This window comes from Netta rufina (assembly GCF_964035555.1).
Source record: "Netta rufina genome assembly, chromosome: 22".
Lineage (NCBI taxonomy): Eukaryota > Metazoa > Chordata > Aves > Anseriformes > Anatidae > Netta > Netta rufina.
The window spans coordinates 3,995,202-4,008,422 of record NC_140146.1 but is presented as its reverse complement, the minus strand read 5'-3'; the positions used below and the strand labels follow the sequence as shown (position 1 = coordinate 4,008,422).

The 13,221-nt window shown below is 40.3% G+C and overlaps 1 protein-coding gene across 1 annotated transcript; it reads left to right on the top strand.

Annotated features, from left to right (window-relative positions):
- Positions 1-38: 38 nt before the first annotated feature.
- Positions 39-12,782, top strand: MFN2 (mitofusin 2). Its single transcript, XM_084300290.1, has 19 exons — positions 39-85; positions 237-384; positions 654-832; positions 1,542-1,677; positions 2,030-2,192; positions 2,737-2,861; positions 3,164-3,272; positions 3,370-3,477; positions 3,823-3,976; positions 4,216-4,283; positions 4,415-4,536; positions 4,866-4,992; positions 5,655-5,759; positions 6,360-6,462; positions 7,023-7,243; positions 7,406-7,555; positions 8,233-8,429; positions 8,817-8,951; positions 9,792-12,782. Exons 3-19 carry the CDS (start codon positions 658-660, stop codon positions 9,859-9,861), a joined length of 2,268 nt encoding a protein of 755 aa, XP_084156416.1. The 5' UTR covers positions 39-85; positions 237-384; positions 654-657; the 3' UTR covers positions 9,862-12,782.
- Positions 12,783-13,221: the final 439 nt, after the last annotated feature.

The window sequence follows — 13,221 nt, the reverse complement described above, 5'->3', positions numbered from 1 at the left end:
CCCGTCGCGGCCATGACGCGCGGGGCGCGCCCGGCGGCTGAGGCTGCGCGGGCAAGATGGCGGCCCCGGCCGAGCGGCGGTGAAGGTGAGAGGCGGGGCGGGGCTGCGGGGGGCGCCTCCTGTCAGGGTCCGCTTCCCGCCCGCTGCCGCGGCAGCGCTGAGGGGAGGCCGGTGGCGGTCGCCTCAGGGAGCGGAGCCGGGTTGCTCAGGGCTGAACTCCTCGTCCGCTGCCGCAGGGACGGGCTGGGCTCCGCGTCGCCGGAGGAGCTGCGGGATCGAGGCCGGCCAGGGCGAGGGGAAGGCGGGAGAGCTGCGCTCGTTCGTGTTCCAGGAGGGCTGGAGCTGACCATGCCTGGCGTGTGAGGCGGGACCCTCATCCGGAAAGTAAGCGGGGCCAGGAGGAGCGGTGCTCTGCAGGGGGGGCTGGGGCCTCTCTGCTAGAAGGGAGGAAAGGTGACTCCTTTTGTTCCCGATATTTGAATAATTTATAATTGTGGAAAACTGAAAAAATCCTTCTTTAAAAGAAGATTTAGTCCTTAAAACGTTTAGCTGTCAAGTTCTTGTCAGGTGTCTACTCCCTGAATGTTGGACACTTGCATAGCTGTCAGTTGTGGGTGAGTTACCTTTATTTTTTGCATTTTTTTTCCCTGTAGCGCAATGTCACTATTGTTTAGTCGTTCCAAGTCAATAGTTGCAGTGAAGAAGGATAAAAGACACATGGCTGAGGTAAATGCTTCTCCGCTTAAACATTTTGTCACTGCAAAGAAGAAAATCAATGGTATTTTTGAACAGCTGGCTGCATACATCAATGAGAGCTCCTTGTTCCTGGAAGGTAAGCTGAACTCTTCCACTATGAGTCTGTAATGGTCTTTTGCCCACACATAATTCCCCCAAGCACTCACCAAAAAACCTTTATTGGTTAAATGGCTCTGTTAGACCTGTTTTTGTTCATATTTGTTAAGGCCTATCTCTTTATTTGTCAATATTAATCTGAAGGACAAAAAGAAATATTTTACTGACTGTGGATGAAGTATTCAGGGTTCATATTTTACACCTGACATAAGTAGTTCATACCTGTTATGAAACTGAGCTAGATAGCAAGCTGCTTTTTTGTTGTTGTTTGGGAGGGTTGTTTTTTTGTTTGTTTGTTTTAATGAACTTTGCAAGGCTCGTTTGGTTTTGTGCCTATAATCTTTACAGTGTTCTAGCCTGGACATGTCATTGCTAGTCATGTGGAACTTATGCCAATAGTTGGCTCTACCAGCTTCACATGCGGAAGATTTTTTAAGAGTGCTGGGGTGTTTGAAGTGTTGGATGTGTTCTGTTCAAGGCAGTCCTAAGGATAAGAATGGTTATTAGATACGTAAAAGAGACCAGCTGATGCAAAATTGCCTCCGGGTGTAATTGTATGGTTTAAGATTACCCATGTGGTCTTTGGGACACATTAATATTTGGTTGTGTGTGTTACATTATGAGGAGATGTTTCATCCTATACTTAGATGACTTCTGGAATTCAGAGGCATGATATATTTTGATTTTAGAAACGCACAAGAATGTCGAGCTTGATCCTGTCACCACAGAAGAGCAGGTACTGGAAGTCAAAGGCTATCTGTCAAAAGTCAGTGGCATTAGTGAAGTGCTGGCAAGGAGACACATGAAAGTGGCTTTTTTTGGAAGGTGAGTCACGTGCTTACATTGCCTACGCTCCCTACTTGGTAATGCAATTCGCATTTTTGGGATCGAAGCCAGTAAAAAATATTTATAGAAGCACTAGCGCTTCTGCATGCAACGTGTAGCAGATGTCCCTGGTGCTAGTACTTTGTGAATTGGACACCAATATTGTGGAACGTAATCTATTAGGAAGAATTTTTAAAATAAATAATAGAAAAGTTTTTCTGTAAGTTGCCTATGGCACCTAAATTGTTATTTCTGGAACTGCTTTGGTTTAGAAAGATTGGTTTTTGTTACATCAAAATGAGTATACCTGAATCTTAGAAGCCAGCTACACCATCCTGTGATCTCTCTCCAGGACAAGCAATGGAAAAAGCACGGTGATAAATGCTATGCTGTGGGACAAAGTCCTTCCTTCAGGAATTGGACACACCACTAATTGTTTCCTGCGTGTAGAAGGGACAGATGGACATGAGGCTTTCCTGCTTACTGAAGGCTCAGAGGAAAAGAAGAATGTTAAGGTACGCTTCCCTTAAGCATAAAATAAAGGAGAAGAGCGCTGTCCCTATTTTAAGAAGTGCCAGAAAAGGGAAAGAACAAGAAAATTAAATCACACTGAATACATTTTTCACAGTTAAGGAATTTAATTATTGAAGTAGCAGAGATTAGGAGCAGGATTTTTGATTTAGGAAGGGAGGAATGAAGGAAGCTATAAGACAGGGCTTGTACATTTTATGTGATAGATGACGTGCTGTAATTGTGAGTGATAACAGGGAGCTGAAATGATTCAGGAAGTTCTTCTGAGCTCGGTATAACTGACCAAGGTTACAGCCTTCCTGATAGTTCCTCAGCCGTTCTTAACAGGAAACTTTCTCATAAACTCTTATTAGATGGTTGTTTTTTGACTGGGGAGACTCAAACAAGTTGTATGTGGAAAAAATCCCAGGGAGAAAAAAGATACAAAGTTGGGTTTTATTGTTTTATCTTGAATTGTGAACAACCCTGAAGGAAGATAATTGTGTTAAAAAGTTTTAGCATCCGTTTTTTTTTTCCTGTTTTGAGTAGACAGTGAATCAGCTGGCTCACGCCCTTCATCAAGATGAGCTTCTGAATGCTGGCAGTCTAGTCAGCGTAATGTGGCCCAATTCCAAATGTTCTCTCTTAAAGGATGACCTGGTGCTCATGGACAGGTGAGAATGTCTTTCTTTCCTTTCCTCTTTATCATAGATTTATTACATAGATGTATTCAAATATAAATTTAGCAAACATCAATGGAAGTGACCCTGTTCTCCTCTGTGACAGTGACCAAAGTCCTTTCCTGTAATTAACAGCCACAATTTCTCTTGATTAGTCTGCATCACCTCTGGACACTGTAGCTCAGACATGGGAAATGAATGCCCTGAATAGCTGGAGCACATTTCTTATGAACTTCTTAAATTATATGTTTAGTGTTTCTACGGCATAGTAACATCTCTTCTCTTTTTACTGCTAGCCCTGGCATTGATGTAACCACAGAGCTGGACAGCTGGATTGACAAGTTCTGTCTAGATGCTGATGTGTTTGTCCTGGTGGCAAATTCAGAATCAACGTTGATGCAAACTGTATGTTCAAGTCCACTTGCTAGTTTTAAGTGAATTTGTCTAAAAGTTTAAAAGCTTAGACATATTAATTCAAGTGTTTTTGTTCCTTTTTGCATAGGAGAAACAATTCTTTCACAAGGTGAACGAACGTCTGTCTCGACCCAATATATTTATTTTAAATAACCGCTGGGATGCATCTGCCTCTGAACCAGAATACATGGAAGAGGTTTGTGGTGTATTTAAATTCCTCCTAGCTGCATGGACATTATAGGGTCTGCAGTTTGGGTTTTTACTACCATAGCTTGCAGACTAGAGGGAGTATAGCACAGCAGTCTGAACAAGACTCCTGAGATTTGTAAGAAGGAAATAAAGAACTTTCACTGGGGCGTTTTGATGTTAGATGACGTGGATAACTTCTGGAGGATTTTATAAACAGCAAGGGTTATTATTATTACTGTTTTACATTGGTAGCTTAGACCAGCAGAGGGCATCTGTGTACCTGATCTAACTTTGGAGAAGGAGTATAAAGTGGGTTTAACTGCATGAAGAGTTTTTCCTGTTTATCCCTCAGGTACGTCGACAACACATGGAGCGGTGTACCAGTTTCCTGGTAGATGAGCTGGGTGTGGTGGATCGAGCACAGGCAGGGGATCGAATTTTCTTTGTGTCTGCAAAAGAAGTGCTGAATGCCAGGATTCAAAAGGCTCAAGGGATGCCAGAAGGAGGTAAAAATAGCTAACAGAGACTTTCAGTTTTCTTATAGGGAAGAAATGTAGAATTCCTTGTCCCAAAACAAGACAAAACTGGGGTGGGTCAAATTATTAAAAGAGCAGCCAAAACCAAAGAGATGACTTAGCAACTCTTTTGCGTTGGCTCCAAGGTTAGGCTGGAATGTTTACTGATGTCAAACATCTTACTGCTTTCTCAAAATGTAAGTGGTTGTTTTGTACTTTTCTTCTCTCAGGTGGAGCACTGGCAGATGGGTTTCAAGTGAGAATGTTTGAGTTTCAGAACTTTGAGAGAAGATTTGAGGTGAGTGTTACATGTGCTAACTTTCTGTTTAGGCTTTTTTTCTGAAAGGCTGGGGACTAGAGGTTATAAACATGAGAAGGAGAAATGTCTTTTTCTGCTTGATGCTAATCTCGGCTACTTCTTACGTGCAGGAATGTATCTCCCAATCAGCAGTAAAGACAAAATTTGAGCAGCATACAGTGAGAGCAAAGCAGATTGCCGAAGATGTTCGTCTCATCATGGATTCTGTGCATATCGCTGCCCAGGAACAGCGGTGAGGAGATGCTGATGCTTGATACATGACTGAAGCTTGCATTCTGGGAGAGATTTAAGGGAACGTGAGCATTTAAAATACAAAGTGGGATACAGAGGATTTGGGAGCAGGAAGGATGTGAACTAGTAGTCTTGCTTCTAGTGAATAGTGAAAGTATGGAGAGAGGAAAATCCTTTTTGGCCTGTATGCCATGTGTGTCTAATGTGTTATAGATACTGGCATACTTTGTTCTTGGGCAGGAGAATGTCTTTTGTCTCTGGAATTCGAAAGGTATCTACAGATAAGAAATGCACTTAACTGGCTTTTTGATGTGTCCTTCTTGCCATCAGAGTTTACTGTCTGGAAATGCGAGAGGAGCGACAGGAACGTTTAGGTTTTATTGACAAACAGCTGGAGCTCCTTACTCAAGACTACAAGCGGAAAATAAAACAGATCACAGAAGAAGTGGAGAGGCAGGTAAGGATGAGTGACTGCTGAAGAGAAAAGATGGTCTGAACCAGCCACCAGCATGGTTGTAGATACGCTCAGTGCTGACAAAGGTTTGAAATAATATGGAAGTGAGAGTTACAGATGGGAAGAGAGAGAATACTTTCAGAAGAAGGGGATTTTTTTTGTTTATTGTTTTGCTTTTTTTTCTTTGAGATAATAAAAGGAAAAGTATAATACGTGGGGACAACTTTCAGAGAGACTCATAAGATGCTTTAAACAAACAGTGAGATTAATGTTTGAATTATTGCTACTACATTTTGGCATTGAATGCTTTCTAAAATGATAAAACGTTCCAGACAAGTTTCCTTATTTCAGTCTTGAATAACAAGGTCAATTTTCTTGCTGTCAATAATAACACACCATTTTAGCTCAATTATGAATATATAGAAAAAGCCTATTCATTTTTCACACATCATATTTTGACTTTTTTTTTCTGAATTGTTACACAAAGCATATTCTACACCATCTTCTTTGCTAGTCATTGGTATTGCAGTTGGCAAACAATGGCAATGTGGTGCTGCAAAATCATAGTGTCTAGTGTTCAAGAGTGCTTTCTTGGAAATGTGTGATTCAGCGGTGGTTTTCAGACTCTCCTTGGGGCACAACATCCCATATGGCTGTTTCTGCAGGTATCAAATGCAATGGCAGAAGAAATCAGACGGCTTTCCGTGTTGGTAGATGAATACCAAGCAGATTTCCATCCATCTCAAGTAGTTCTGAAAGTTTACAAGAACGTAAGTGGTGGTTGGCTTAAGCAACCTTTAAGAAGCAGGCCTTTTTTTTTCTTTTTTTTTTTTTACTCATCAGGCTCTGAGTCAGTACTTAGGCCAGCTCTTTGAAATGCTTAACATTCTTCCAACTGAGAAGAACTGAGCTTTTCATATTGTAAAATGTCATTTGTTCACATTTCTTCTGCACTTGAACAGTTTTCTGTTTTTTTTTAAGTTTAAAGAAGGAAATCTTTTGGTGTTTTTCTGTTTTTTGTTGTTGTTGTTGTTTTTGTTGTTGTTTGTTTTTTAAGCTAACTTAAGTGATAAGTGAACACATGTATGATGTATTGCATTGTATACATCAAACAGAACCTTTCCTAGTCTGCAGAGTATGTGAGCTTTCATGGTTTGGTTTTTTTCTCCTTCACTAAAGAAAGAGGGGAAAAAAAACCCTGATGCTAGAAGACTGGGCAGACAGAATGCATGCTCCTCTTTTGGGAGTTTTGTTGGGTTTTGTTTTGTTTTGTGTTTTTTTTTAACTGGTAAGCTCTAGCGCCTCTAACTTGCATCTTACCTATGTTTATTTAATCTCAATAACCTTTGTAACCCTTTTTTGTTTGTCAGGAGCTACATAAACACATTGAGGAAGGTCTGGGCCGTAACATGTCAGATCGTTGCTCCAATGCAATCACAGCTTCTCTGCAGACAATGCAGCAAGAAATGATAGGTCAGTTCTGCAGGAAATGTTTCCCTTTCTTTAACTGTAATACACAATAATTAGGTAGATGTTCGGGTTTTCTTTTTACTTTGATGGCTGATGTGCAGCAGCATTGTCTTAGTTTCCAATGTGATTAGTAACAGTTATATTTAGAGGACTAGGTATTCCTGCTTTTCCCACAGTGTGCCTGAACTTGTTTGATGATTATATTAATTACTAAAGCAATCAGCTTAATCCATTGTGGCTGAGAGAGCAACACTTTAGGAACTGGCCTTCAGATTCTGTTTTCCAAGCTATTGCTAAACTGTAAACTGCAGTTACTTGTAAGGATTTGGGAGCATCCATGGAAGGACTTCTGAGTTGATCTGAAGAACTAAGAATTGAATGATATTTTGTGATGTGGCTCTTGCTTTGCAACACGTTTGGCTTCCGGAAATTTAAATACTAACAAAAATAACTGCAGAGGATTGAATAACCAATAAGCACTCTGATTATGGAATGCAAGTCCTTTTAATTACTGTGAACTCAATCACCCATTTATTGTATGTGTTTATATTCTGTTCTTGCAGATGGCTTAAAACCCCTTCTCCCAGTGTCTTTGCGAGGCCAGATAGACATGTTAATTCCTCGACAGTGCTTCACGCTCAGCTACGATCTGAACTGTGATAAACTTTGTGCTGACTTCCAAGAAGACATAGAATTCCATTTCTCTCTTGGGTGGACGATGCTGGTGAACAGATTTTTGGGACCAAAGAATGGTCGTCGGGCCTTGATGGGCTATAATGACCAGGTGAGATACCTTGCTGGGTGGTCAGAGGTAGCTGTGATATTCATAACTCCAGTGGTTGGTTGTTGCTGCCTTTCTAGTGGGAAGGGCAGTGTCTTGCATTCTTTTTTCCTGTACTTTGCTTTTATTTTTTAATTTTGTTTTTGTCCTTGCTTTTCAAATTAGGTTCAGCGCCCTTTGACACCAGCAAATCCTAGCCTGCCTCCTTTGCCTCAGGGTTCTATGACCCAGGAAGAGCTCATGGTGTCAATGGTCACTGGACTGGCCTCGTTAACTTCCCGAACTTCCATGGGGATCATCGTGGTTGGTGGAGTGGTGGGTTGACAGTCTGAGAAGCGTTTATATAAATAACCTTGGCACTGACTTGAAAAGTAGTTGCACTGCTGAATCTTGTAGATATTCCCAGTTCACAGATAATGAAATATGTTATCTTCCGTTTGAGTGCAAATATTGAGCTTTTTTGCATATTAGTTCTGTTGGGAGTCATAGTTGTGAAGATAAAAAGCTTTCAAATTATGTTATAAAAACATTAAATAGTCTTTGATATTCCTGTGAGAATAAAGGAAGAATTAGTATTTTTCCCATTGACAGAGGAATGGGAACAGGGGTTAAAGTTGAGGGGGAGGGAGAATGTTTTGAATCCAGAGTGTCTAGGGATGAACAATTCCTAAAAGGGAAAATGGTTTCCTAAAAATGTCTTTTTCTTCAGAAACAAGGATCTGTGAAATAGGCAAAGATCATTTGCATGTGTAATTGCAATTTAAATGTCCTGGAAAAGTTAACCCATTGGTATTCTTACGTTGTAGATAGGAAATCAGTAGTAAGCTATCTGACCAATGAAACTACTTGCGAGTCAGAGTTGTCTCTGGAGATTTCTGGCTTATTTTCATGTGCCTAAAATACAAGTGCAGTATTCTGTGCACCATTGTTAGGAGGCAGCACCATTCCTAGATGATGATTGTGTTACTTGCTTTTCCCTGCGCTTGTTTTAGGTCTGGAAGGCTGTGGGTTGGAGACTGATTGCTCTCTCTTTTGGCCTTTATGGGCTTCTTTATGTATATGAGCGTCTCACCTGGACTACAAAAGCAAAGGAGAGAGCTTTCAAACGGCAGTTTGTGGAGTATGCTGGAGAGAAATTGCAGCTCATTGTCAGCTATACAGGTTCTAACTGCAGCCACCAAGTCCAACAGTGAGTTCCCTATATTCACCTAACTAAATTCTGTTGCATTTTTGTTGGTTTGTTTGTTTGTTTTTGTAGGATTATATTCCTTCTTAAAGTAAGATAAGTCTGCATATTGAACTCAATCTAAAAACGTATGATGTGTTCTAAAAGAACATTATGGGGTGTGGTTTTTTTTTTTGAATAACCTGATGTATTATGTGGGTGCTATATTAACCTTTAGTCTTAATGTACTTCAGTCTCTCAAATGTTAGGGTTCTGACTAATGTATTCTTGTGCAAAAGCGGAAAGATGTTTTCATCTGAGTCAGTGTCATTACTGTCCATCAGAGGGGCTTATTCCTTGAATTCAATGCTTGATCTTACTTTTCACTGTCCAACTATTTCTGTTTCACAGAGAGCTTGCTGGAACATTTGCTCATTTATGTCAGCAAGTGGATGTCACACGGGAGAATCTTGAGCAGGAAATTTCTGCTCTGAATAAAAAAATTGAAGTTTTGGATTCACTGCAGAGCAAAGCAAAACTGCTCAGGTGAGATATTCTTATTACATGTATACAGACATCTGCATACAGCTGATTTTCCCGTGATTGTCCCATGATGTTCAGATTAGGACGTGTCTCTGAGCGTAGTTCTTCTTCTGTCATAGGTTTTGATGTGCAGACATCAACATCTTTCCATAACAAGTTGTTCCCTTTTAGTATTATATTAACAAAAAATTGCTACAATATATTAAAATGTCTGGCAGAGATATCAAAACAGTATTCTGCAGCCTCTAAATAGAAAGTCACTTAGATTCTTTGGTGAGAGAGGATATTCTTGAGGTATTGGTGAGCAGTGCTTTTTGTTTTGCCTGATAGAAGAAGGAAAGATGCTAAGCTCAGGTACTGTCAACAGTCATTTAAATCTTTTATCTCAAAAACACCTTCTCCTTTCGTCTGGTTTGTATGGAATTAAAATTCCTTTCTGTTTACCAGACCATACAGCCCTCTACTTCTACAAACTCTTCAGGTTATGAAAATCATGTAAAGTCTCTCCCTCACCATTGTACACAATTGAATCTGACTTCAATTGAATTTGACTTCACCCTGCAAAAGCTGTTGGGAAGAATTTTTCAACCATACCATACCTACACAAATATTAAGATCAATTTGAAGTTGTGGCCAAGATCTCACTATGAACCTCAAAACTGGGGATTATTAGCTGGCTAGCGTTCCTGACCTGAAGGAGATGAGCAATGCTAGTAGCATTTTGGAATGGACCTTCTTGGCACTCCTCTCCACCCCTTGCTGTTGACTAATCTTAGTCATGCTTCTTTCAGATTGGCTTGAGAAGAACTTTACTTGCCTAATAGAGATTTTTTGTCTTCACAGGAATAAAGCGGGTTGGCTTGACAGTGAACTTAACATGTTCACACATCAGTACTTGCAGCAAAGCAGATAGTGTGGGAAGAAGAGGAAAAACAACACCATTTCTTCCCTTCAGTGCTCTTTCAGTTACTGCAGAGAACGTGGTGGGTGATGGAATCCCTAAAGGGAGTGAGCAGAAGTCTGTCGCTATGTTTCCAGTTGCTGTGTGAACAGTAGGATTCTGCATCCTTGTTTTGTGTCCCACCTCTAAACACTAGCTGTTTATAACTCCCTTTTCCTGCTTGGGAGACCAGGCTACTTCAGAAGCAATGTGTGCTTCATACATTTACAGGGGGCTGCTAAAATCAAAATGAGGTACAGTAACAGTCAAGTTTAAAAGCAAATGTTTATCAGGTTAAATGTTATTCTAACACATCTTTCTTTATGGAGTCATTCGTTTTATTACACTAAGAGCTTTTGACTTCAAAGCCCCAAGTTTATGTATGTGACAAGCAGCTGTTTTTCTAAACAGTGATCTCATGCACACAAGTAATCGCAATTTCACAATACTTTTATAGCCCCTGGAAGCCTATCTCCTAGGTAAACCTTCCGTTATTGTAGAACATGGCAAAGAACCGCTGCACTGTTTCTCTTCATAGAAAGGTTTATTGCTGTCAGCATGTTTAAACCTGTGAACAAAACCTAGTTCTCTTCCAGAGCAAGACTGACCAAGATTTTGTTTTGGTACGTTTATTGTCTTTGGAGTTACTTTCTTCCTCTTCAAAGCTATTTAATAATGCAGTCTGACCCATTTCACATCATAGGTAAATAGTTTGCAACGTCATAACTAGCTCCTGGGAAGGAGTTAGTGTTGATAATTTGGCATCTTGTTGAGGAAGAAAATTAGGAATGAAAAAATGAGCCACTTGACAGAATGTAAATAACTGCTTTATGAAATAAGTTGATGAATGTGGGGTTTTTTTGGCATTGCACAGCTGTGTTTCTGGAAGCAGGCCTTTGGAATTCCATTACCATTATTTGGCCATGAGGGCAGCATGGGGATTACAAGCTGTAAGAGATTATACTTCATGTAGAGTTCCCATATGATGTTACAGTCCTTGCAGTAATATGATTCGTTGTTTCTCTTCTGTTAAAAGTCTGAAGGTGGGAGACCTGTCCTTCCTATTTAATGCCAGGGTAAGAATGGGTTAAGTTTTTTAAGACATTGTTTATTTGCAAACAGATCAAATTGATTATTGAGTTCTGCCCTGAAGCAAATTAATTTTGAGTATAAAATTTGAGAATTATAAGGACGTGATTCTCTTTGTGTTGAAATTGGTAGAGGAGACATTCCCACTGATTTCACTAGTACCAGGATCAGGCTCCTATGTTGCAAAGCTTCTTCTCCACTTGGTGGATCTGTATTTTACCATGTATTGGGTATGACCTGTATATTCCCCACAAAATGTCCCTCAGGAATCCAGAATCAGATCCTGTAATTAATTCTGAGGTTAGGGTCAACCAAAATCCGTTCAGTATCAAACATTAGAGAATATGAATTATCTGTGAGCAGGTCACAGCTCAATTCAGAACTATTAAAGTGTTTTTTGTTGTCATTGCTGTATTGAGAGTAAGACTATTCAATTGAAAATGGTATCAGCTAGCCTTAGGACTTCTCATTTGTGCTCAGGTGTGAATGTATGTGCCTGTGACAAGTTCACCACTTCGTGTGAAGGTCCAGAGAAGAAGCTGCCTGATACTAGAGGGAGAAAAAATAGCAGAGTGTCAGTAAGTACTTCAGGCTGTTTAAAGATTAGCAGTAAGACTTGAAGTATCTTGGTTATGTAGGAGCTGGCAGTGAGACTCTGCTTAGTTCCCTGGAATGCAGACGGCAAACAAACCTTTCACTTCCTGGGGACAGCTTTGAATGCAACCCAAACTGAAAAGCTGTTTTCATCAGAGGGCTCCTTATTGGCCTTGTTCAGTTTCCTCGGGCAGCTGCCAGTACACAAATATCAGAACTGAGAATGGGGAAGAGAAATTTGAGTCCTAGCCATTGGAAATGTGTTCTCTAGGCTTGAGGTGATGTATGCCAGAGTAAGTGGAATCATCCACTGTTATTCTGCTGTAGGTATTAGGTGAATAAATTCAGATCTTTAGTCTCCCAAGCTATTATATATGCATTTCTAATAGGCAATGTACCGTGCTTTTGAGTTAAAACATTAAGCAGATCTCTGATACAACAGGAAATTGTCAATTTGAGGTAGAGGGTAGAACTACTCAGCAGCTCTAGACTACCTGAAGTGCTGATCTTGCCTTTGAAGACGTGCTGCTACTATCTCTACAGCAGGCCTTTAGAGGAAATCTGATAAGTGATCTGATCTTCAAAGCCAGGGTCAGATTTGTAAACGGAAAGAGATTGATGGGTTCTTAGAATCTGGTGTCCTGCCCATGTGTGTGTTTCTGACACTGTTCGGATTTTGGTGATGTAGGCATTCTCACTGCAGGGGTGAAACCTAACCTATAGAACGGGGAAAGAACCACTTGAATTTTTTAAGAAGCAAAACTGCTAACAGGGGAGGGAAGTATTTTTTAAGTATGTGCATAACCCTTGACACTAGAAGCTGAATGATCAAGAATCAAACTTTTAACAGAAAGACGTATGAGTTAGTTTCCTCTTAAACAAAATACAGCTGTACTTCTTTAATTCAGGTTGGTGGATGAAAGAACACTATTAGCAAGGAGATTATCTTCTGCTTGTCGTAAGGAATGATAAACTAATTTTTAGAAGAGGTAATTCCAAAAGCACTCTTCCCCCAAGCTCTTATTAAAGAACATCAGCTAAATGCACTTTATCTTATTGCTGCTACTTATCTTCTGATTGTGTTATGTTGATGGAGCTCTTGGAAAATACTCTTACCAGTGAGTTTTCTCTTTGCTGTATTTAAGGTGATAAATTTGCATGAATTATTCCTGTATCAATGCTGTAAGCAATGGAAACCAAAATAAAAAATGAGTTGGAAAAATATTTCTTCTGCTGTGTTCTGCATAACTTGATACAAAGTCTTCAAGTGTAAGTATGATACGTTCTGATGATGATGTGCTACTGTGTTGTAGTAAATTGTGTGTTCGATAGCGGCCTTTTATTTGCATTCATACTGTGAGAAGTTGAGAGGGATGGTACTGAAAGAGCTGACAGAAAGCTTGTGAGATCCCTAAGTTATATAAAAACGTCAAAACTGAATCTTAAGTTCCTGAGAATATCGTAGGATGTAGTGGCCAGCAACTACTGCATGAATAGAGTGAAAGGGCGGTGCTGAGTGAGTACTCTCAGCTGCTAGGTTGTGCTAAGACTGAAAAAGCTGCTTCCAGCGCTAGGCTTTGCCTCCTATCTTCCCTGGGACTTGGAATAGTTGGGCTGCCCAGGCACCGAGCCGTGAATCCGAGAGGAGCA